General features: G+C 30.2%; 1 protein-coding gene across 9 annotated transcripts in view; it reads right to left on the bottom strand.

Moving 5' to 3' along the window:
* The window catches only part of LOC123264275, a 175,176-nt gene that overhangs the window by 36,718 nt on the left and 111,203 nt on the right, over positions 1–27,255 (bottom strand). For 7 of the 9 annotated variants that reach the window (XM_044727488.1, XM_044727484.1, XM_044727483.1 and 4 more), the window contains 2 exons: positions 19,008–19,125; positions 5,445–5,558 (listed from right to left, as the gene is read on the bottom strand). In XM_044727488.1, the coding sequence (XP_044583423.1) occupies positions 5,445–5,514 (70 nt within the window). In that variant the 5' untranslated portion in view covers positions 5,515–5,558; positions 19,008–19,125. Of the gene's footprint in view, positions 1–5,444; positions 5,559–10,592; positions 10,683–10,713; positions 10,787–19,007; positions 19,126–27,255 lie in introns of those variants that run through there. The other 2 variants (XM_044727487.1, XM_044727492.1) reach the window with 2 other exon arrangements.

The raw sequence follows: 27,255 nt of genomic DNA, 5'->3' as shown, positions 1-27,255 counted from the left end.
TATACTTTAAATTATACTTTAACTTTGAAAAACTTTTGACCGAGTTAACTTTTCAAAAAATGATTCCAGACCTGTTTTTCAGAGCGTTTAATTTTCCACAAAAATATTCCGAGAACTTTACAGTATGTGATATCATTTGTCAGTTGCACAAATCAGAAGGAAAAAAATATATTCATTTTTTATGCGTAACATAACAAATTTAGGTAATATGTAAGTTTACAATAAACAATACTCTCAATGCAATATTTTAGATAATAATTTTTTAGCAACAATAGATGATTTTGAATAAAAAATTGAAATCATTTAAATTTAGGGTGATTTTTTAGATGTATTTCATAAAAGTTCATCCAAGATTTATCATAAAACTCATTTTTTAGAACGACTTAAAAGATGTTTGGAGTTGGTGACAGCAAATAATTTTTTTTAATCTACTCTATAACATCAATGAATAATTTTTTTTCAATTTTTCGTACGTGTTACTATAATACGAAAAAAATCTAGTTAAAAATTAATGACGAAAAAATAAATAAAGTTAAAATTGAAAATGGCTGCATTCGTAAATTAAATAAATTTAATGTAATTATAAAGATAAAACTTTTTTTGATTTCTCTGTAAACGTAAATCATTTTAATGAACAGATAATTTAAATCAGTTAAAAGCTACAATTTATTTCGAACTTGTACTATCATTTTTAATCCAGACTAAAATTTCAGTATCGCTTTGATTTAGAGATTTTAATGAAAATATCATAACATAAATCTCAATTATAAATCATAAGTAAGCTTAATTAAGAACTTTTATAACAAAGTCGGTTAATATAAACTATAATAAAAGATAAATGAACTGGTTTAGCTTGATGCCTCGAGTATGGAAATCTATTATAAACAGTCTTATGTATGAGAATAGAAGGATTAAAATTAGTGGGCTGAGAGAAACATCAGGTTGACATACTCGGATAAATCGTAGCCTCTCAAAACATTCTCGTGATAAAACTACCTCTTTTAAACCCTCTTCATCCTCAATGAATGAGTATGTTATATTAGAGTGATAAAGACAGAGGGAAGGAAAAAGATAGAGAGAAGGATACTCTATATTGTAAGAGAGGTTGGGTAATAAAAGCGAGAGCAGATGAGTCTAGTCGGTCCCGCAGTGACATCAGCGAAATTCAGCTCGATCGATTCCCATTCCACTTGTCACTAAATGATTCGTCTCTCTATCATTCGCACTCTTGTATATTGCTCTGTATTTTCCTCTTTCTCCTCCCTCTCTAGGCTTTTACTCAAACCACCCATTGTGCTTGAATAACCGTCGCTCTGATGAAGAGGGTAAAAACCGTTAAAGAATTCTACCCTGTAAAAAATCCGGAGTGAATCGGGAGTGAATCACTCCCATTTCACTCTCGTCACTCGGAGTTCCGGAGTGAAGTAATTAATCACTCCGCGTAGGGAGTGAATCCGGAGTTTTTATTTGCGGAGTGATTTCAGAGTGATTTCGAATTTCACTCCGAAAAACATCCGCGTTCGGAGTTTTTAAAATGAATAAAATAAGGATGAATTTTCGTTCTACACAAAAAATCTCAAAATTAATCTTTATATATATATATATATATATATATATATATATATATATATATATATATATATATATTTCTTCTATGCGTGTGTTTGTCACTGAACTCCTCCTAAACGGCTGGACCGATTTTAATAAAATTTTTTGTGTGTCTTTCGGTGGATTCCAGAATGGTTTAGATTCACAATTCAGTCCACGAGAAAATGTTTATTTAATAGATTTTTTATTTATAAATTGTTGACTACCCACATGCACTTTTCATATATTTTATAAATATCATATATATAAGATATATGAAAAAATTCATGTGGGTACTCAAATAAAAGGTCTCGATGAGTATAAAATCATAATGGACTTATATTTATGAAAATGTTAATAATTAACGAATGATAATGTATTTTGTTAACTAATGATGTTTTTAACGATATAAGCTCATTCCGATGTTACATTCATCAAGAGCTTTCATTTGAGTACCCACATGCATTTTTGATATATTTTTCATATATACATATATATATATAAATATATAAAATATATGAAAAATTAATGTGGGTACTCAAATGAAAGGTCTTTATGAGTGTAACATCGGGATGAGCTTATATCTTTAAAAATATCATTAGTTGACAAGATACAATGTCATTTCTTAATTATTGAAGTTTTGAAAGATATAAGCTCATCCCGATGTTACACTCATCGAGTTCTTTCATTTGAGTACCCACATAACATTTTTTATATATTTTATATATATGTTATTTGTGAAATATATAAATATATAAAATATATCAAAAATGCATGTGGGTACTCAAATGAAAGCTCTTGATGAGTATAAAATCAAAATGGGCTTATATTTACGAAAATGTTAATTATTGAAGAATGCCCATTGCATATTGTTAACTAATGATGTTTTTAACTATTCAAGCTCATTCCTAAAATTTCTAAATTTAAGACGTGTTGTACATGAAAACGTCTGTCGGGTCCGCTAGTATATATATATATATATATATATATATATTAGGGTGTGCCAAAATGTAACTCCCGCACGGAGAAAAAAGTGTTGCTATTATCACGATGCAGTATAGTGATGATCACGATCCACGCATGACTATACTTTAGATGCGCATATGTCCAATCTAGTGGATCGTGATTATCACGATTGCGACAGTAAAAATGAAAAAAAAAATTTTTCCCGTGTTATTTAAATGGGAAAAACTTCAGAATCGATGGAGGACCTCTTAAAATTAAAATTAAGAACTCTCCTTTCGACAGGCCTTTTGTTTCGACATCTTCTATGATATTTTGAGCGGAAAGTGAAAAAAAAAATATCCAATTTTTTTGGCACATCCTAAAATATATATATATCTACATATTTTTTTTTGACAATTTTTAATTATAATTAATTTATAAAAAAAAAATAAATGGAAACATTATAATAATAATTAAAATGAAATATTATTAAAAATAATAAATTAAATTTTTAATAATTAAATATAAAAAAGGTTTATAAAAATATTTTCTTTACAAAAATTTATTTATTTTTAAATTCATTTATTTTGGGAGTGAATGCGGAGTGAATTTTATTATTAATAAAAATTAACTCCTTCTCGGAGTAAATATCACTCCCGCTGGGAGTGAATCAATTAAAAATCATTCACTCTTCATTCACTCCGCGTTCACTCCGCAAATTTTTTACAGTGTATATCCAACTTAATTCTCATGTGGATTCCCACGCTTAAGAATTCAAAAATGTCACAATGATAAGGATAAGGAACTACTTTTAAACTGGGAGTACTAATTTTTCCTAAGGGATCTACTAAATTCCAAAAGTACGCTATGCTTATGTAATCATTCAGGTCAACCATATATTCTGAACTGTTAATATTTAAGTGATAAATTTAACTTTCATTCGATTAAAAACTGATAGAAGTTTGAATTGGCATGGAAATATTTATAATGGAATTAAATAATCTAAAAGCTTTCATCAAGATGACGAATTTCCCTGTCAGTAAGATCTCTCCTGTTTTTATTCTTTTTAACTAATGTCATGAAAGTTTAACGATTAAATTTGTTTTTATGACGCAACTTTCTGAAAATTATATTATTTTTCGATCTACTTCGTCTAGTTGGTTCGAAAATAGCTTTAGTTCTTTAAATTTAATTGTTTTTTCAAAACATTGGGCTATTAATACTATAAAAAATGTTTGGAAGCTTTTAGTTTAATAGTTTTTAGATTTTTAACATTTCATCAACATATTTTCTTCGTGTAAAAGCAATTTTTTTTCGTAAAATTGTTTTTGATTAAAAATAGAACTAAAACAATCGCAAACTTTGTGTTCGTTACTTACTTAGAAAGTTTAAATTATAAATTTTCAAGTAATAACTCGTGTAGTAATCAACTGACAGAAAATCGTTTAAATAGACAAAATTTCATGAATATTTCATTCGGAGATTCTTTTATTTGTAAATTTAAGTTTTTAATATTTACTATCAATTCGACGGTGTAACTATATTCGAATTCGTTGAAACTTATTTAAATTAAGAGTACCTATTTAATTTCTTACTCTTGGTAATTACCGCATTGTTCCAATCGTTCTATTTAATTTTTATTACCGAAAATAAGACGATCAAAAATAACAACCAATCACCGAACAGCAGACATAAGTAGGAGAAAGGAAGTTTTGGAACCGCGTAACTACTATCCACTAATTTTGAAGTAACTCGTTGAGCGGTAACGTGGTAAAGGAAAGGTTTTATGTGGCGTAGAATTATTGGGAAACTTTAGAGTTTCAATGGATTTAAATTGTTGCTGGTAATTTAATATCATATAATGTTTTTATTGCTAATCTAATTCTAAGCAATTGATGAGTTTAAAATATTGTAAGCTTAATAAAATACCATAGTTTTATGTTTTAGGCAAAAACAAACTGTTGGAATATACCCCATTATTTAGACGCCAGAATTCAAAACCAATCCGTAGTATCGAATATTGTTTCGAGGAATGGATGTTTATAAGATAATAAGATGTTTATATAATATAAGATATTTTCTATGTTTATAGACTTAAGTATATAATAATAAGTATTACTATTATTATCATTAAGAGTGTGACTGAATGATCGTTACACTTTTTCAGCTGAGTTTGAGTTAGTTACAAGAACGCTCCTTGTAAAGATATTCCTTTCGAGCCATAATTTTAATAAAGTCATTATATTTGATTAAATAAATTTCTTTATTTATTTAAATAATATACCCACAATCTAATACAAACATACACAGTAAGAAATTTTATACACAAGTTGTGTGTAACGATAGATGAAAAATAAATATTTTTATGTAACATACAGGTAAACGCTTAATTTATTATGCACAACATTTCTTTGACGCAAAAATAGGAAATTTTTTACTGTATATTAAAGAAAGTACTATAAAATTTGTTTATAAATTCCTTGATATCCTCATGAGAGTCATGAGCAAACCAAGAAAAAAATTTGAAAAATGGTTGACCCGAGTCAACCTACAGGCCATCCCTGGAACTTCCTGCTAAATTCGAGTCCAAAACGCTTAAGAATTCTCTACTTCAAGGTTATAAACTATTTGAGCTCAAAAATACATGACATATATTTTTAAGCTTGAAAATCTATGAGATATGCTTGAAAAAGACCTTTTTTCAAAATTTTGAATTGTTATTTGTTTTAAACTCATTATTAAAAAATTGACTATCACTAAAAAATTTCAAAAGGCTCGAATTAAATCAAAACTATTTCAATGATAATAAATTGAAATTAAAAAAATCAATTATTTCATATAAATACGTCAAAATTTGTTATATTCTCCTAATTATGTAGATAATACAAGTGACAAGAATTAATAATAATTACCTGTGGGTGTGCAAGGTGTTCTTGCTGCCTCAACAAGGTCTTCCCGACTGCCTGGAGGTGCCTCCAACATAGTGTTGCTGTCGGGGAATGTCCTTACACAAAGCAGGCTAAGAGCTGTTCAAGTATCCAGTCAGGATCAACGGATGACAGATGCGACCATGTAAGCAGAAAAATATAACGTAGTAATTTATCTTTGTATTACCAAAAATAAGGAAAATAATCATAAAGAATAAGAATTAACTTAATGGATGTAATAAAATATGAGTTATATGATATTTTTACAAGCAGTATACAGGTCAAAGTTTACGCCGGTCATGCGTTATTTGCCTTAACGCAAAGGCGAAAGATAGTTTCGAGTTACTATAGGTAGTATCGGTGGCGACCTACTTCCCCAGACTTTAAAATTGTGCATGGTAGAGTGGGTGAGGATAACAGAAAGAAAAGAAAAAAAAACCAGAAGAAGAAGAATAAGCAGAAGGAAGTCTTGTAAACTTTTCACGCCCATCCAATAAATTATTTTCGCTTTATTGTCGTACTTGCAGAAGCACCGAAACTTGTGTGAAAAATCATCGACTTTCTGTAAGAGGTGAGAAATATTTGTCATAGTAATGTTTTATTATTTCTACGAGCTTACTTTATTCTGGGACGGTTGTACCCGGATTCATTCTTTTTTGCTGTTCGCTCGTTGTCATCTATGATACGGTTAAAAGTTAACTTATAAATTGCCTTCGTATTTTTATTTAAAACTTGGCTAGTTTACTTTTAAGCGGACTGATAAATCGATTTAACAACCTTAGAGATCATACTTAGTACCAGGAAAAATAAAACTAATATGCATATTTATTACTTCATTTATCGGTTAAAATTTCCGGTTAAATCATTCAATTTTTTATTGAGGCCTTTCAGTTCTATACATATAAAAGTGTGTATTTATGAGAGTATTTGTGTATTGTTCATATAAACACGGTGTCTCATGTACCCGACTAGAAATTTCATTGAGGCATATGCCGAAGAACCAATTCGGGGCAAGTTTGGCTTGCCTAACTTAGGCTTGCCTAGGTTGTACCTCATAAAAACCAAGGTAGGCAGAACGAAATGTTTGCTTGCCATATTTGAATGTAACTAGGAAAGTTTCATGGATTCCTTAAGTCTGATATATCATGGGAACGCCGAACTGGTTTCAAGTAACGATAACCTGAGTTTTGCTAGTTTGGAGCGAACTTGGCTTTCCGAATTTAGGCTAGCCCAATTCGAATCTTATTTGTTTTAAATTAGGCAAGCCGAACATTGGTTGTGCTTATAAGTATCTTGAAGTAAGAGGTCGCTCATCATCGGCGTAGCGTCGCGGTATGGTATAGAGCCCTCGTGCGTCGGGTACCGTGTTCGAGTCTCGCGTTAGACATGTACGATTTTTAATAATTAATAATTACTAATTATAATTACTATTAAGGCGAGTGTGAAGTAAAGTTAAGTGTTATGTGTGATTAGTGTATCTAACTCCTCCATCATCTCATTCCCCCTTGGCTTATCAAATCTACAAATCAAAAAAACCTCTTCACATTAAAAAACGCTCCAAAAAACAAAAAAAAATTACAGAAAAAATAAAATTAAATAATAAAAATAATATTAAATAAAAGCAACAAAGAATTTGTTTTTTTTTTATTCATGAAATATTTAAAAAATTTAGTCCTAAATTTAATATTTATACTTAAAATAGTAAAAGAAGATAAAAAAATAAGCATTTGTTATTATTAATTTTCGCTTGATAATAAAAAAGCTAAAAGTCAAGAAAGAATTAGATTTGGATTCTTCGATGCGAATTTGGTTTCCAAACTGCAACCTAATCAGGAAGCCAAGTTAGGCTGAGCCTCGCAACTGCGTTACATCCCAAACTTCGGCCTGGTTTGGATGCCTCACTTACTGCAAGTTTGGAATTCGGCATGCCTTACTTGCGCCAAATCACTGCCTCACTGAAATTTCTAGTCGGGTATGGACCATATTATATTATTTTTTATTATTATGCTTTACTTGTACACCTCTCGGTTTTTACAAGGCTGATTCCCCTTTTTCCCCTAGCTCTACCCTTTTTCTATTTCTCATATTGGACCTCAGCAAGTCCCACCCGACACTTCATTTCTACTTTTAATTTTTGCGGCTGTGGACCGACTTGTGCTTTCTGTACCGTATTCACTCTGAACCTCACCTTCTCAGGCTGTTGGAACAGAATCATGGGGAAACCACAGAGAAAACCCATGATGTACAGTCGGAGCTGGGCTAAGTCTACAGTGATTGATAAGAAACTCTTCTTTATCGACCACTGGAGCATTAGGCCCCTCTCCTAGCGTGCAGAGATCCCTCGCGCTAGCCAACGCTGACTAAAGTGGTCACCCATTCAAGTTGTTGCTTAAATGTGTGATCGCCCAAGTCAGACGTGTGCCGCCCGGCTATCTCTGCCACTTCCAGAGGCTGGCAGGGTAACGTAACGCACATATTTTAAATTATAATCACTGAAAAATATTGGTGCGTGCTGGGATCGAACCCGGGTTCCACTCTTTCGAAAAGCGAGCAACAAGCCGACCAAGCCATTGCCAGCCTTTTATGGACCATATTATTAAAACAGTTTCAAATTTAAGTAGCGAAATTAGAAAAAAAAATTTTTAATTTGTAAATAACTTCAATAGCGGCGGCTAATCAGCTTAAATATCTAAGACGATTAAAGTTTCATCAGAAAAGATTCTTCAAATCTTAAAACTTCAAAATATGTCAAGAATTTAACCTCAAAAATCATTCGAAACCAAAAAGTTTCCGAAGTGGTAAAAATCTTAATTTTCACAGCAATAAATTAAAATTTTATCCAACAAATTCAAAAATTATTTTAACTACTTTTTTTCAGACTAACTCAAAAATTAACCTCATTATTTAAGAATTCATGATTAAATTTTAAGTTCCAAAAGTCAACTTTTTTATTGAGTTGAATCAATTATTTTTTTTTTTAGATTAGTATATGGGTCATTACCTTCAAATTAACATTCAAAAGTTTCACGGCAAAGTGTTGTGCGAAGTACCTGGGCAAAATTAGTTATATATAGAAATGATTTCATCCTTTATAAAAAAGAATGAAATAAAAAATAAAAAGAATTTAATGCAAAAATTTTTAATTACTATTTTTATTAATTCGAATGTTTTTCTCTGCCTAAAACTCAACGGTAAACTACAATAAGATACAAGCATAAAAGAATGATAATTTAATTACATTTGGTATAATTTAAAGTAACCAAAATGTTAAAATTTAAAAAATATTTGAAGATATTTATTATCGATTCAACGAAAAACTCTTTTGCGTTCTTTTCCTTTTGATAACGAGTAAAATTCTCGAATCAATTAATAAATTGCGTCGATAATGCGCTGGAATGTAATGAAATAAAAAAGTGCCTCTATTGAAGAATATTTTACAACAGACACGCCGACCAATTCTTGGCACTCATGGTTGAGTGGATTTTAATTAAATTCTTGGTGTATATACACACTACAATGTTACGCGGCATTGCGTTGAGAAATAATGAAATAGATGTAGGTAGATAAAAGGACAGAGGGCGAATAAATTTCTTGAAAGTGTGGGAGTCGTTGGCGGTATGTATTCCGTTGATACATATATATATAAATATCTACATAGATACTCAACACTATGGCTTTACTCGTTTTCCGTTTCTCAGTTGAGTTAATTCAAATACAAAATCGGACAAACGTCAAGCAATTTCCATGACTGGGTGGTTTACCTTAAAACGCGGCATTTTAAACCAACCAGAAAGAAATTGTAAGACTGGAAACGATACTCTTAAAAAGCTCTTAGAAGCATTTACACGCGAGTTTCTTTACACTGATAGAAGGATTTGTTTATAGTTAAAAATATTTGTTAATATTTAACAAATCATTTATTAGAGACCACTTTTTAGTCCTTAACAAATATTTCTTAGTATTTAAAAAGATTTATTAATATTTAATAAATGAATATCTGATTTATTAAATACAAACAAATCATTTTAAATACTAAGAAATATTTGTTTGATACTAAAAAATGGTCTCTAATAAATGATTTGTTAACTATTAACAAATATTTTTTTAATACAAATAAATCCTTCTATCAGTGTACATTCATTGGTAGCATCACTGTCAAAAAATAAAACAAAATAAAGTAATCTCAAATTAGCGAGTTTTCTTGATGTGACTCGCATCGCATTATTTTTATTACTTTTTTTACATCTTCATACTCAAGATTTATTTATTCTGTAATATTACTTAAAATGCTGAATCCACTTTGCGTGAAAAAAATCCAATTTATTCTGATTTATTTACTTATTTTTATTTTGTATACACTTTTTTACAGAAAAAGTTTCCTAGGGCTAAAATCAGCAATGTTTCTTTTTATTTAATTTTTTATTTCTATTTTAAAATTTCAAATTCAAATTCTCCGGTTACGAATACGTGTTATATAGAAAAGTTTTCATTTACAATATTTAAAAAAAAATGAAAATAACAGCTTTCAAGTATACATTTTTTTGACAACTTTACGATTATTATTATTATTATTATTATTATTGCTGTTGTTGTTGTTGTTATTATTACTAGCTGTTACCTACCCGCTCCGCTGGGCGCTTTATAGAATTGCATTTTTAGATCTAGACTTGAAATTCAATTGGAGTATTGTTTTGACTTGCACAGATTCCAAATTCCATCAAATTGGCCTGTACACAGTAAAAAATTTTTCGTCATTATGTAGAGTATTAAAATTTGTGTGTTGAATATGTGACGTTACGGAAGGTTTTAAAGCCTCGTCGTGATGAACACGACTTCCCGGTGCTCTAGCTCGCCGTGTCCAGGGTCGGGATGGGGATCACGCAACACAGATAAACTTACAACTAACTAATATTAACCAAATAATAACACAAATTCCAAATATAAGGTTAATTTATTCATCAAATCTCATAAAAACATAAAGATAATATTCAACTCGAATTCGTTATTGCAAACCAAGATACAAATATACAATATACAATACACTACAAACAATAAACAATACGTATTATCTTAACTTTTACCCCAAAATCTAATATACACATTTACAAATACTTCTGACAAGCCGTAACCTACTTGCAGCCTACTGGGGACTTCGTGTCGCGTCCGCGGGTCTATCTAACTCTCCCCAGTTCCCTCTATCAACCAAGAGAGGCTCGGTTGTCCAAATCTAGAGATACCGGGATTTGACAAGTACCTCGACACCCAGCCGTATCTCCCCTTAGGTGTTCCGACGAGGAGTACCTCCAAGTCCAGGAGTCCACAACCACCTACACAGAAATAAAGGTTCACTTGAGCCAAGAAAATATTTTTCTTCATAATTATTTACTTGGGCGAAAGAAAAATTTTTTTTTGACTCAAGAAATTTCACTTATTCCAACAAATCAATTCCCTTGTTTCAAGAAATACGTTTCTTGATCCAAGACAATTTATTTAAGTCAAGAAAATTTTCTTGTTTTGAGACAATTTCTCTCTTGCTCCAAAAATTAAGTTCTTGACAGAAGTAAATTTTCTTGTCTTAAGAAAATTTTTCTCTTGCTCCAAAAAATTAAATATCTTGATAGTAAATTTTCATTAATATTTCTATTGACTAACATGTCAAATGGGAAGATCAAATAATATTGAATCATTTTTTTTTTCATTCAATATGTATAATTGCGCGCTAAAATAATCTAAAATGGGTATCAAATATTCAAGAGAAAAATTTTCTCAAGATGAGAAAATTTTTTTCTCAGCTGAAGTAGGTGGCGCTGCTTCCCTAAAGTACACGGAGAAAAAAATTTTGCTATAGGAACTCTATAGTAGTTAGTTAGTTGTAAAAAGTTCCAGTAGGTTAACGTATTCTTATAGTAACAATACCGTTTGGCTCCTGCAACTCTACATCGTTGAGCTCTGAGAGTTAAACGTTATTTACCTCTCACAACTCTACAGGATCGTTCTGAGACGATGACAAATTTTTGGAAGTCTGCTTAATAATTTTTTTTTACGATTTAGCATTGATAATTTAATAAATACATGCGGCAGAATGAATTTATATTGCCAACAATAATTGTATATGACAAATAAGAATAGTATTATAATAGAAATAAAATAATAATAGAACTTACATTACAAATAAAAATTATTTGTAAAATAAAAATATGGTCGTCACAAAATTATCTCATTTTCTTAATTATATCAATAAATATTGGACATAAAATCACTACCGTATATTCACAAGAAAAGATAAATAAATGAAAACAAATTTTATTTTGTGTTAAATGGGGTCTTTTTAATGTATTCCGATAACTTATCACTTATCACAATATATTCAACTAATAAATTAAATTAACAGTCACTGCAAATGAACCTTGAAAAACCATAAATACAAAACTGTTCTAACGAAATTTAATTTGACAAAAAAAAAAAAACCTATTTCCTTAAATAAATAAATTGGGAACTTAATTGTCCTCATATATTTTTAATAATATGGATTAGTAACAAAATAATTCTGCTTGTCCATTTAGAAGGTTATGAAATATGTCAGCGCACTCCACTACTGCGCAACGTAGAGCGCTCCCAACTATACCGTTTGGCTCTGAGAACAATCCCGTAGAGCTCTGAGAGCTCAACAACATTGAGTTATCAGAACTAAATAACATTTTGTTACTGTAACTTTACAACGAACAGTAAACTGTGTATAGTTGTGCTAACTCTACAGTTACGTTACCAGAACGAAATTTTTTTTTTCCGTGTATCTGAAAATCTTGATCAAATATAAAAATTTCTTGTATCAAGTATTTATGATAATTTGAATTAAGAAAAAATTACTTCCACCAAGAATAGAATTTCAAGAAAAATTTTTACTTCGGCCAAGACAACTTCGGTCTTCCTTCGGGCGACCGAAAATTTACTTGAGCTAAGAATTTTGTTCTTCAGTTAAGAAATCTTTCTTTCTGTGTAGCTATTATCCCACAATATTCGTTCGAAAACGACAGACTATGAACAACAGCCTCGCCCCCCTTACCGTGCAATAGGGGCTATTCGGTGACCCAAGTACCTCAGGTCGACCTGGTGACAAAAAGAGATCCACTGTGAGGACAGATTTAATATAGAAGGGGGGTACATCCTTCTATTCTGCACAACACGGCACTTGTAACTTCTCCGCTGAGTGTACCACTCGCTCGGAAGCCCAAGCTGATCTGGCAAAAACTAATCAGAAAATTGCCAGACTTTTCAAACGATTAGTTTTTCGTTCGTGATTGGCTGAAATAAGTACATAAACAGCAAAAAGTTTTAGGCTTGTCAATAATGACTATCCGGTATGTGTACCGTACACTCTAGCATAAACTTTTGACTCTAGCATAAACTTTTGTCTGGCAACACTGCGTGAGCGTTAAGATATTTTATAGTGGTTATACTGTAGTGTTTTGGAGTAGCTGTAGACTAACTTCTATTTTGATACATGCGTTTATCTATTTATTTACATACATTTATTCGGAAATATAATAACAATGTCTGAAAAATCGACTTATAAAAGACAATTCATAAAAAAAGTCCTTGAAAAACGACAGAAATCTCTAGCACATATCCCAATAACTATACAAATAACAAATAGAAAAAAAATAATTGACAATATTGTTTTATTTTTTCAGAAAAATAAGTAATTAAATTTTTGTGTTTATGTATTAACTGATTTTAAATTAAAGTACTTTTTATTATTTCATCTGACTATTATTTTTATAACTTATGAAAGATTAATATATATTATTATATTAAAATTGTTAACTTTTTGAATTTTTAATAAATATAAAAAAAAATGAAAATTAATTCAGCCGATATTTAAAAATTTTTAGAATTTTTTTTTATTGAAAAAATGATTACAAAAATATACAAAAAAATTTCACTTGCCAAAAACTTCAAAAACTGTAAATGCATTATAAAAAAATTTTTTTTTTTTCTAATTTAATTATTAAAAAAAAATCAAAAAATTAAAAATGTCGGCTAACTTTAGTATCATAAAAAACTACGATTATTTTCATAAAATAATCGTAGTTTTTTTTTTTAAATAAATAAAATTAATATCTATAATATTACAACTAACATAAATTAAACTTTTGAAATTTGTCAGCGCATGCGCGTCTCATACTTCTTTCGCGGCTCACAAAACTTGCGCTGTTGCCACAGCTTTATTAACGTATCCCCTCCTCGACTAAAGTCTGGTAAATTTTTCATTACTTATTAATAAATATCTCTGAAACTGTGTGGTAATTATCAATGAATTTTTTTTTTTTTAAATTGTTTAGTTGTTAGTTAACGTTACTCTAGTTTTTTAAAAAGATCCTAAGAAAAGTTTCTGAGATATAAAAATGTTTGTAGGTAAATTTTTCGATATCCCGTATACCATAATGTATAACAGCGTTCAAAACTCAAACTTTGAAATTAAATATCTCGGAAACTAGATGGTCAAAAATTTTCAAATTGCGCCAATCGACGAAGAATTATATGAACATTAATCTGCCAAAATTAAAAAAAAAATCCTAAGAAAACGACTCTGGTGAGGGTACTACCTTAATAACTATTAATAAATTTATATAAATTATCGAGGCGCGTCACAAATATTACACTCTAGTGTGTAGCATTTAACACTCTCATGTGTTGATTTAATGATTCAACATACTAGAATGTTAAATTCTACATGCTAGAGTGTAATATTCAACACACAAATTTTTAACACTCTACACAATGATGAAAAATTTTTTACTGTGTACCTTTTATCCATGTGATTATTCTAGCTAATATTTATTGTAACTTTCAATGTGCAATCATTATAACATTCTTATGGCTTTCCAATAAAAATAAATAATAATTGACACGAACAAAAAAATTTGAATTGAGCATTGATAGTTTCAATTAAAGTAATTGCAATTCTCATAAGTGAAGTTGAAATCTGCCTAGCTTAAAGTGCGACGAATTTCGCTGTTTTTTTTTTTTATTTTCTCTGTGACATCAATTTTTTATAGAAAATTAATTGTACATGTTTTTTACGAATTCTATTAAAATAAGTAAGGTAAAAGCCCCAATAGATGATCATATACTGGTACATGATCATCTATTGGGGCTTTTACCTTATATAGTCGAATTTTTTTTCCACATCTCAAGTGTTTGGAAAATGCATTTATCTTAATCTGTAAAATTCCTGCGATCCCGAAATAAGAACAATTCATCGGTTATGTGATCAGCAAAAATAAAATGTATATAATTCTTAGTTTGTTGACTAAATAGCTACATGTAAAGTTAAGTTTCGGAAACCTTACAATGACTTTTTTTTCCGTTGTAATAAAAGAGACGATTGTTGTAAGGAAATTTTTAGTAAATGTTATTGTAATTAATTTAATAGATATGTCATAAATTTCATGTCTCAAGAAGTCCTAGTTTATAAACAAATACATTTTTTTACATTTTACTCATCGCTCCAACACAACCTGCACATGAAGTCAATTATCGTTATCGCGAAATCCGTTTTTAGCTATCTATCGATCTAATTATTAAGAAAGAAAAATATTTAAATCGGTTGACCTTGGAGGCCATCCCTGTCATTTCCTCATTCTCTTGAGATTCTATCAAATTTTATATATGTAGGAACTGTATTTGAAGAATATGAATTTTTTGACAATTAACACCACCGCACTCCTATGTAAGGGAATAATTTCCTAAGATCATATTCGAGATGATTTCTATATTATAAATAAGAGATTTCTACAAAACTTCGAGTCCATAGAAACTATTGCTTGGAAATGAGAGTTTTTCATTGTTAACGCCTTCGCCATCTCTTTTGGGGTTGGAATTTGATAAAATCCATTCCTAGCTGAACTTGACATCATACACAAAGATTTCTACCGAATTTTGAGCCTGTAGTTACAGTTTAAAAATAGAAATTTAATATTCTAACACCCACCCCCGCAATCCTTATTGGGTGTGAGTTGTAATAAGATCCACTCTTAGATTATTTCTGCATCATATACCGAAGACTCCAACTAAATTTGGAGTCTGCAGGGGTGATAGCTTGAAAATTAAAAATTTTCATTGTTAATACGTGCCTCCAAAACTCCCTGTTAGGTGAGCTATCGTAAAATTCGTTCATAGATTATTTCTTTGGGAGAAGAATTTCTTAAAATTCGTTCTTAATTGACCTCTACATAGCAAAAGTAATTAATAATTCCCGTAATAAATAAGTAATTAATAAATCTCATTCCCGAGATTTCGTGATGAGTGACTATATAGATGAAAATCTCCTTTAATTATATAGATTATTATTATTATTATTATTATTATGATTATTATTATTATTATTATTATTATTATTATTATTATTATTATTATTATTATTACTAGCAACCTGCAATCACTATTTGACTGCCAAGAACTACCAATTATAAATATAAAAACATTGGCTTAATGATTATTTGGTGTTTCCAATCACAAAATACGAAGTTTGTGTACTTTTTTATTATAAATTTGAAAAATGATAGTGCAACGATAGATCAATTATAAACAATTAAATGGAAAATGTGACAGAATCAACAAAGTTTTCAAAACTCCTTCAAAAAAATAAAATGAAAAATTGACTATCACCAAAAAATATATAAAACCGTGAAGAGGCACAAATTTTTGTCAAAATCTTTTTGATAGCATCAAATTCAACTGTAAAAATTCCTTTTAAAATAATAATATGATCGTTACAAAATTGTCCTTATATTATCTCAATTATTTAAACGACGAATTACTATCCCTGAAAAAATATCAAACTGTAAAAAGACAAATTTAGGTTACGACCTTTCTTAAGGTACCAAATTTCGATAAAGAAACTTAATTTACAATAAAAATATACCTGTTACAAAATTTTTCTTAGTCTCTTAATTATATGGATTAATTTTTGACATATAATCACATTAACATGTACAAAAGAAAATAAAAAAATAAACCAATGACGTTATCGCGAAATTTGAATCTATTTAAAACTACTCCAACAACTTATTACAATAAATTAACTATAATGTTTAAAAACATATGAAATATTGAAAAGGCATAAATTCAGGCAAGACCTTTCTAATTATACTAAATTTAACTAAAAAAAACTCATTTTACCATATAAATACGCTGGAGACAAAACTTTCCTCATTCTCTTGATTAAATAGATTATTTTTTTACCCGAATAAAGTTTATATTTACTGCTTTATAAATTAACTGTCGTAATTATTTTAAGTTTCATTATCGCATTCTATTTATTACTTTTTTAATTAAATTTATCGTAAAGAAGTGATGGTAAGATATATATTTAAGGAATAGTCGTAGTATAAATCAACGTAAAGGACAAAATTTTTGTCAGAAAGTTCACTAGACATTTACTCTGAACGATCGATGCAAGGAAAACTTTTAGAAACTCGAACCTCTTTGGTTTTACAAGTGTTTTTTTTTATTGGTTTTTTGTAATTTTGTTGTTTTTCTGTAGCGACCTTTTCAAGAAACAACTAAAGTCGCATTATCTTCTTTAGACATTCCTAAGATACGGCACCGGAAAGGCGGATTATAGAGGCGAGGCATAACGGTGTATGTGAAAATAAAAAGAGAAAAAAATTTAATCAAAGTCGAAAATTTTATTGATTCAATAAGTATGATTTTAGTTTTGTTTTTGTAATCAGTGCTTGTTTCTTTTAAAGCTTTATATTTTTGTAAAGTAATTTATCAAAGACATCTTTGATTTATCGAAGAACGATTTTTTACGAAAATGTTAAGAGCATCTGATGTTTAATTGTAAGCATCCGGGTTAAATTCCCGGTCTGAGTCTTAACCCCCATATTTTTTCGAAGTGATTCTGTGTTTTAAATGAGGTTTCAAAGTTGTAATGATCCTTTATAACACTTGAACAGATACTTATAGTTTTCAGCTTATTGATAGTAAAAATAAAATTTCTTCATTCACAGTACTTGATCAATATACGACTAGATAGACTGCATTGGCGCTAAAAATCCACTAAGTATAAAATAATATTTGCATACTCTACCGTGCTTCAGCGTAAAGCAGTAACTTCACTTACTGATTTTCTGTTTGACTTATACTAACATTAGTGAGATAGTGACGTAATAATTGAAGTAACTATTATTTACATTTAATATTTTCATGCTGATTTTTAGTAGATTTCATAGAAATCTAACTATTGTATTGGTCTTCATGACGAAACTTTTGAAAAATTTTGATACATTTCGACTCAGTTCATCAAACTGATTCAGAAAATACATATGGTTCAAAAGTTTATATATGTATGCATTCATATAAATATGGGACATAACGCGACTTGTCAGAACGATAGTGTCTACAATTAGCAACGGATCTCCACCAAACTCAGCATACTTATTCTACAGATAGATACCGAAGTCAAGTTCGAAGATGAGCTTAATCAGTCAAGTAATTTAGAAATGCCAGGATTTCAAAATCATAAAAATTCATATTTTTTTACTTTCTTACTCGAATAATTTCCAAATGGAATAACTTATTGAAGCTCTGTAAATTGCATCTGAAAGCTCTTTATATAAGCTTCAATTTGAGTACTATATCATATGTGTAGTCTCAAAATTATATCCTATTCCGGTATGACAATTGTGAAATTTGCTGTTGCACTAGTTTTTTTTTTGTATATAATCCTAGTAGTTTTTTTTTTCTATTCATTATGAAGTCTACTTCCATTTCGGCTGTCGAATGACCTTTTTTAAACATACTTTCAGTTTTAACATTACTTTTCTCAAAATTTGAATTAACATTGATGCATAAAATCATTAATTATTCCGTCATCTGATAAAACATACATTGATTGGTTTTATCTTTCCGAACTTTTGACTAGTCACCGCTCCATAACAAGAATTTATTTTCGCTAGTAATTTTTCGCTTATTGGCAATCACATTATCTTTCGGTTAAAAAAGTAACTTTTTCAGCGAAAAAGTAAATAGCTTATAAATGAAGATGTTTTTTTTGTTTGTATTTTTCCCTTTTTTTTATCTCACGTCTGGAATGCGTGTCGAAAGTTTTTTTATTTATTTAATTAAGCTGGATTTAGTTCTGCTAAAACAGTAATGGAAGTTAAATTGAATTATTTTTTCGGTTAAATCTCGAGATTTATCAATCATTTATTTCATTTTAATTAAGGTCACAGGGACCAATAATAAAAAAAATATAGAGATAAATCTGAAAAAAATTTGTGATAACGGTTCAATTAATGAAATCGGTTATTTTTGATGGCATTATAGTGTGATTACCTTTTTCTCGCGGGAATACCGTTGTCTCGGGATTATATGTGTAACATATAGATAAAGAGACTTTAGGACAAGTTGGAATTGCACTCAATCCCAATCCAATCTTATGATTCGCTTAATACACTAACAAGTCCAGTTGATTCGTAATGCGATTCTAACACTTGGGACTTCTCTAATATTGATCTCTTCTACTGAAACACTTACCCCGCTTCACGTCTTGCCACGCGTTCGTGATTTTCGTCTAATCTTCTCGTGTTTCCGGGCCCTGCTCTTGCCGGACAAATTCCTTTTCACATTGTATGTTACTTTAACCTCTTTTTTTCTGTAACAAAAAAATACACTCGTTACTTATTAAATTGCACCATAAGCCCTACACCTTCACAGACAAAAATTTATCTCGTTTGATTCGTTTGAACATTCTTCAACATTTTTATTTTTAAAACTGTAGGAAAAACTTTATATTCGAATTCAGAAATTCACATGAAAGGTTACTTTTATTACATTAAAATACATTATTGCAGCAACTTCACGCAGGACTCACCTGCTGAAGTTTTCTTTGCTACTCTGCATAACAGCCGGCGTTGCTTTAATTTCACGGTTAGTGCATCTATCGATGTGGAAATGCGAAAAACTTTGACATCCATTAGAATTTGAATAAACTATTATTTTTTGTAAATATGGAGGAAAACTTCTATGGAGGAAAACGATAATACGACGCTTTGTGAATAATAATTTGTTTTGACTGGAATTTCTGATTCTACAATCTGTGAACTCAATATATTCTAAATACCAAAAAATATAAGGTTTTCATTATATTCGTTTTGTATGTGTGTTGTTGCGGCAATTGAAATTAAATTCCTTGAAAATTTGATGTGGAATCATCTAATTTCAATAAAATCAACCATGAAATTTTTTTTTTTAATTAGTTAGACTAAAGAACCGATCAATTTTAAAAACTAATTGACTCTAATCCTTATCAAAAACTGGCGTCCAACACTGTAAACTAGATGGAAATCGATAGATTCGTTAAGGGGGGCGATACATGTAAAAAAAAAAAAAATCTATTTTTTTTTTTTCATAAATCGTTAGATTATCATCTCAAAAATATGCCTGTAAATTTTCAAAACGCAATTATCATTATTTATATATTAAAAACTCATTTAAGTGCTTCGCCTCAACTCGGCGCTTGAGCGCTATTGAAGTCTGTAACTGAGCGCTCGATTCTCGGTACCTGGGTTTCGAATTTACACTCTTGGGGTCACAAGCTTTAGGGGAAAACCCCAAAAAAATTAAACATCCAGCTCCATTACATCCTGATGTTCAAACTCATATTAAGCCGATTATTGACGATTTATCTCGGAATGACTTGCTTGAAAGATGTTTAGGTGGTCACACTCAGAATGCAAATGAAAGTTATAATTCTACTATCTGGCGACTCTGTCCAAAACATCTGAACTCTGGACTGAAGATCGTAGAAATTAGTGCTTTTATATCTGCAGGGTTGTTCAATGATGGATTTAACTATATCTTACGAGTTATGAACTCATTGCAAATAGATATTGGACGCCAATGCATGTCCTACAAAGAAAAAGTCGATGAGCAAAGGGTGAGTCGAGAAAATCGCCGCAGCTCTTTGACGACCAAACAAGCTCGTCAAGCATGTCTACAGGAGCTTTCAAAGAAAAACGAGTTCTATGAACGCACCGAAGGACTTCTATATGGCCCTGGAATCGCTGATTAATCGGTAAGCCACTGTAATCATATAGTTTCTGTGTGTCAAAACTTTAAACGCGTTTTTCTCGAAACGACTTTTTTTAAATTTGCGGGCGGGATAACTCAAAAAGTTCTCAACCGATTCCAATGAAATTTTTTTCACGTCTACTTTATAGTAATAGCTTCTAGTTAAACCTCAAATATTCCAAAAAAATTTTCAAAAATTAACCCTTTTTACCAAAAAACCATTGAAAAAAATGAGAAAAAATCAAATTTTTTTTTCTGAGGTGTGCCAAATTACGATTTTTTTTACTTTTTTGATTTTTTTTTGGTTTAACTAGAAGATATATGTTTTATAAACACGTACAAACTAATTTTTCTAATTTCAGATTACCGTACGAGAAGTGAGAACGCCCGCAAATTGATGTCTTTTTCCAAGAGGGTCTCGGCAGATTCATTTTTACGGCGGCCATTTTGAAAAAAAAAATAAAAAAAAAATTTTTACTTGTACTTTAATATATAATAAATAACCCTACAAAATTTCAAAATGATTCAAGTATTCCTTCCCAGTTTAAAATGTCCTTAAAAAACGGTAAAAATTAAGGCATTTATATGTATCGCCCCCCTTAAGAGATATTGTCAAAAAAGTGTTTTGTCAAAATGACTGTGAGATTTTCTAACCAATTAATATTTGATTGATCGATCATATCTGTTTTGCAGAATTTATTTGTTAGTTTATTGTTCATATTGTTTAGTTGTAAATTGAAACTCTTCTAGGAGTATTAATAAGAGTTTTACTGTGGATTTAGTAATGACTTTTCGTCCAAGAGTAATTGCTAATTATAAAATGGAGCTGCATAGTGAGTTTCTTTGGAGTAAAACTAAAAAAGTGGTAAAAAAGTAATCGTAGAAACAAGTTAAATACCTGTAATTGGTGTTAATAGCTCCGCTTTAAGATGCAATTAATATAATTGAGCTATCACTTTATGCACGAAAGTTATTTGTGGAATAAAGTTTTCATCAAAACAAGATAAAAAGTGCATGTAACCATTTTCAACTTATTTACCGATTTCGCCCATATTCGAATTTGATAGTGTTTTATATTTTAAATTATTATCCACGTTTAAATTAAAATTAGTTTGAGATTTAACTACAATTAATTTAGAAAAAAATTTGACAAATATTCTTCGTATCATTTTGCTTAGAATATTCTTGTAATTTTATTTGGTTTAATAATTTACTAGCAGAGTTCTTATTATGACACTATTTTGTAATTAATTAATAAAATTTTCACAACTGTTATTTTGCAATTAAATGAAAATGGAGGCCACCATTATGATAGCTACATTTTCTCTTAATTAAATTTATGTACAATTGTTTGATATGAAACAAACTATATATATTCTATTCGATTTAATTATAACTGATAGACGAGTGTTGCATTAATTAAGCATACAAAACAAAATTTAATTATTTAATATAATTATAATTAATGAATACGAATCCCTTTGTTAAAAGTACTTGAGCGTATTTATTACAAAATGAAATTCAAATGGTAGTTTATTCTAATATCTTTGCATTAACATTTAACTATTTGATAAAAACTGAACATTTAAATCTCGAAAATTGCATTTCCACAGTATTTACCACTTCACGCTCCATAGAATGCACACACAATCCACAAAATGTTGTCACTTTCAAATAAGTCGACTGCATATTTGTACGTCGATGCATTATGCATTTGACACATGTGCAGTGCACATGCTGTTAGTTGGAACGCACCAACGTGCAGTGTCACACGTACAGTAAATATATACGTGCAAGCACCAAGTGTACAAAGTGTAACTGAGAAATAGAGACAGCACATACGGGCACTTTTGCACGCATGGTCGATTCATGTTGGTCCGATGAAAGTGCTGCGGATTTCAAATACAAAAGGTACCAGAAATCCGCTACTATTACTGCTGTATCTTCAATGGTAATAATTTGTTAACCCTTTTGACTCTATAAATCAGTACTTGCGCTTTGTAATCCTTTAATTATCGTCCGCGTTAATTATCTTAAGATTTAATTCATTACACGGAAAGAAAATTGAAAAAATTTTTACTATTGTAATTTTTACTAAATAAAATAGTAACGGTAGACTATACTTCTCATTTAGTAATTTTTACGATCTACTATTGTAAATTTTATCCAACAAATAAGACTAGCAAGAGTCTTAAAAAGTCGGATACTATAGAGCAAATTATACAATATGTGTTTGTGAACTTTACAATTCAACTATTTTAAAAATTCACAGTTGGTTTTTTTAAAAAAAATATTAGGGAGGGAGAGAGATAGAAGGTTGGAATAATTGGTACCTGTACAATAATCGAAAAAAGAAACCGACATTTTCGTGTTACCTGGGAATCGAACCTAGTACCCTGTGTTGGCAGCCAGAGACTCTCCCTCTACGCTATCCGAGGTAAACTAAGACTCATACCATTTAACATTTATATAAACTCGGAGTCTAGCGCTGTCACGGCCATCACTCACACTAATTGAGAAACATTCCAATTCAACTATTGTAAAATTTGCTATAGTTCTATTGGAAAGATACAGAGGCAGCACTGGAAATTTTCATCTCTTACTTTTTACAATAGTAATATCGTATTTTTTGAAAATATTTGACAATTAATAGTAATAAAAGTATAGTCCAGCTTTACAATAGTTGTATCGTAAATTTTCCCAGAAATTTTTTCCCGTGTACTTAACATCGTGATTATTGGTTTTGTTACATTTACATATATATAAAAAAAATACTAACAAATACAGCTTATATTATTATTATCAAAACTAGGGGTGTCCGAATATTTGAAAGTTCGAACTATAATAGCTCAATTTCACAGAAAAAAAGTAAACTGTAAAATTCACTCGGATTCCGGTTAATTTTTATAGTTTCAAATAGTACAGTAGACATCGGGGTGGTAAAAATATAAATATTACAGAATATAATGTAGAAAGTGTAAAAGCCACAATTTATAATTTAAAATCGACAATAAGTGATTAGTAGCTGTCATTATAGTAAATAACGACTCTGTCATCTTAAAAAATTACAGTTTCAAACAGTACAAATTGCCGTTTCATTATATAGTCTATTTTATGAGAAGAAGGGGAACTCAGATAAGGAAAAGGGGGTCTTACTCTGGAAGAATTCAACATTTGAAACAGTAAAAATTCTACTCAAAATGTATATTTTACCAGTCCAAGCAAGTCAATAATTATAGCTTCATTTTTAGCATTGCGTTTAAAATTTACCATTTTACTTTGTAAATATTGACGTTGCTACTTTGTTAATATTATTACTTTGTAAATATTTACGAAATGATAAATATCAAAGTCAAAATTCTTAATTATTATACTTTAACATTTTCGAAGTTCACTTAGCGAATATTATTGTTTGAAATGGTATTTTCTTTCCATGTAAATATAAATTGTAGTATTTAAATGATAAATATTATAAAGTGATTAGTAAAATCACGATTTTACTATTTGAAATGCTAATTTTTAGCAGTTCATCATCTATATTATTATAAGAGATTCCTATCTATATAGTCACTCATCACGATATCTCGGAAACCATCAGACCTAGAAACTTGAAATTTGGTAGGAATATTACTTTTGCCATGTAGAGGTGAGCTAAGAACGGTTTTTAAGAAATTCCTCCCCCAAAGGGATTTGCGGGGGCGTTAACAATGAAAAATTCCCGTTTTGAAACTATAGCTCCTATCGACTCCAAATTTGGTAGGAATCTTCTGTCAGAGATGTAGAAATAGTATATGAATTAATTTTACGATAGATCACCTCACAGGGGGTTGTTGGGGTGGGTATTAACAATAAAAATTTTTAATTTCCAAGCTATAGCTCCCATAAACTTCAAACTTGGTAAGAATCTGCTACATGTGAGGTAGAAATGATTTAAGAGCGGATTTAATGACAACCTAAGCCAAATATGAATTGCGGGGGTGGGTGTTAATAATGAAAATTTTCAATTTCCAAGCTATAGCTCTTATAGGTTCCAAATTTGGTAAGAATCTGCTATATGTGTGGTAGAAACGATCTAAGAGTGGATTTTATGATAACTTACTCCAAATATGGATTGAGGACTGGGTGTTAACAAATAAAAATTTTGGCTTTCAAAATATAGCTCCTACATGCTCTGAATTGAGTAGGAGTCTTCTATGTGTGATATAGAAATGACCTAAGAGCGGATTTTACAACGAATCACCTCCAATGAGGATCGCGGGAGTGAGTGTTGACAATAAAAAATCTTAATTTCCAAAATATAGCTTCTAAAAACTATAAATTTGGTAGGAATCTTTTATTTCTAATGAAGAGATCATCTCAAAATGGATTTTAACAAATTCTACTCCTGATAGGGATTACGGGGCTGGGTTTTGAAATCTACAATTTTAATTTACAAATTATAACTTCTACAGACTCCAAATTTGGTGGGAATCTTTGTGTATGATGTCAAGTTAAGCTAAGAATGGATTTTCTCGAATTCCAATCCAAAAGGGATTGCGAGTGCGTTAACAATGAAAATCTCTTATTTTGAAACAATAGTTTCTATGGCCTCGAACTTTTGTTGGAACCTTTTGTTTATAATGTAAAAATCATCTCGAATAGGATCTTACGAAATTTCCTCCCCTACATAGGAGTGCGGGAGTGATGATTTTCAAAAAATTCATATTGTTTCTACAGATAAAAAATTTTATAGAATCTCAAGAGAAACAGGAAATGACAGGGATGGCCTCCAAGGTCAACCGATTTAAATATTTTTCTTTCTTAATAATTATATTTTCTTACAACAATCGTCTCTTTGGCAGCGGCTAAAAAGTCATTATAACATTTCCAAGATTTTACTTTACATGTAGCTATTCAGTCAACGGACTAAAAGATTAACATACATTTTATTTTTGCTGATCACTAACCGATGAATTGTTCTTATTGCGGAAAAAATTTTAATTAACAGCAAAATTTGCTGCACTTTGAGCTAGGCAGATTTCAATTTCACTTATGAGACCTACAATAACTTTAACTGAAACTTTCAATGCTTATTTCAAATTTTTTTCTTCGTGTCAATTATTATTCATTTTTTGAAGAAAGCCACGGGAATGTTATATTAATTGCACATTAAAAGTTACAACAAATATTAGCTAGAATGATCACATGGATAGAAGGTAAATGTCAATTCGATGAAATTCGGAATCTCTGTAAGTCAATACAATACTCCAATTAAATTTCAAGTTTAAATCTGAAAATACAATTCTATATACGCCCAGCGGAGCGGGCGGGTAACAGCTAGTTACTTATTATAATCATTACTTATTAGTAATAATCATGGTGTGCAGTGCAGAAATCTCAAACTTTCTGCTCTAATAGTGTAATATACTATTTTCATTTATATAATATATTTCGGACATAACCTTCGTCTATAATTAAATAAACATTGTTGTTACTCCAATGGTGTTGTAGCTAATATCACAATATTGGCTAGGTCTACCTGCCAAAAGAATTGTACATACGGCAAGCCAGTATGGGCCTGACGGCCATACTAGCATTGCGGCATCCGCGACAACTATCGCCAATGTTACCATTCCCGCAATGGTCGAATCATCTATGTGTACAATTTAATAATGGACAAAAATCTTCGATACCATACTGTATGGCGTTCTCGTCCATACTGGTATAAAGGTATCTACCATCCATTTCTCTCCGTGTAGTATTGAGTAGATCAATATAACCCAGTTAATAACATTAAAGTTTTGTATGTCTACATACACAGTAAAAGACTCGATCATTTTGTACATAAATCAAGTGTGACAAGAATAACAACATTTTTTGTGTACTTCGTGTGTAAATGTTTATATTATACTATATACAAGTTGTACACGAAATTTTTTTTGACGCAATGACGGAAAACTTTTCACTGTGTATGTTTTATATTCTGCTATGTAAATATTATGTGTTCTGCTATTTTTAACTTCTCGCTAAGAAAATCGAAGATTTTCAAAAATCGGGAAGTTATTGGTTTTACCCCGTTTTGCAAAAATCGAGTTTTTATCAGATCTCGATGTTTGAAGGTCATAGGAAGCTTCCTGACTATCCCCGCGAGGGTGTCACTACGTATGTGTGTGTGTGTGTGTGTGTGTGTGTGTGTGTGTGTGTGTGTGTGTGTGTGTGTGTGTGTGTGTGTGTGTGTGTAAGTATGTAAACCTCTTATAACTTTTGAACGGTTTGACCGATTTCATCGCGGTTGGTGCCATTCGAAAGGACTTGGCCAAACTTAGATTTTGAATACAATTTGGACCGATTCAGATCGATAGATTTTGAGAAATCTCAAAAGAACTGTGAAAAAATTTTTTTTTTTAATGGTTTTTTCGGAATAACTTTTAAACGGCTTTATCGATCAACTCCAAAAACTAATCAGCTCTTAACCTTGAAAAACCACGTCGATTGCCGCTAATCCGGACAATATCGGTTGATTCGTTCGAGAGATATCGTGCAGGAAAGAAAACCGAAAGAAGTGTTTTTTCCAAATTACTCCGAAATTTCTTGTTCTATCAATTCAAACTTAAAGATTCTTTATGAAGCTTAAAAAACTGCGTCAATTGCCGCTAACCGCTTGAAAATCGGTTCATTCACTCTAAAGCTATTGCGGTTTGAAAATTCAAAAAATAGTGTTTTATCAAACTTT

This window comes from Cotesia glomerata, linkage group LG4, assembly GCF_020080835.1.
Source record: "Cotesia glomerata isolate CgM1 linkage group LG4, MPM_Cglom_v2.3, whole genome shotgun sequence".
Classification (NCBI taxonomy): domain Eukaryota; kingdom Metazoa; phylum Arthropoda; class Insecta; order Hymenoptera; family Braconidae; genus Cotesia; species Cotesia glomerata.
The sequence above is the reverse complement of the archived record's forward strand: the minus strand, read 5'-3'. Positions and strand labels throughout refer to the sequence as shown.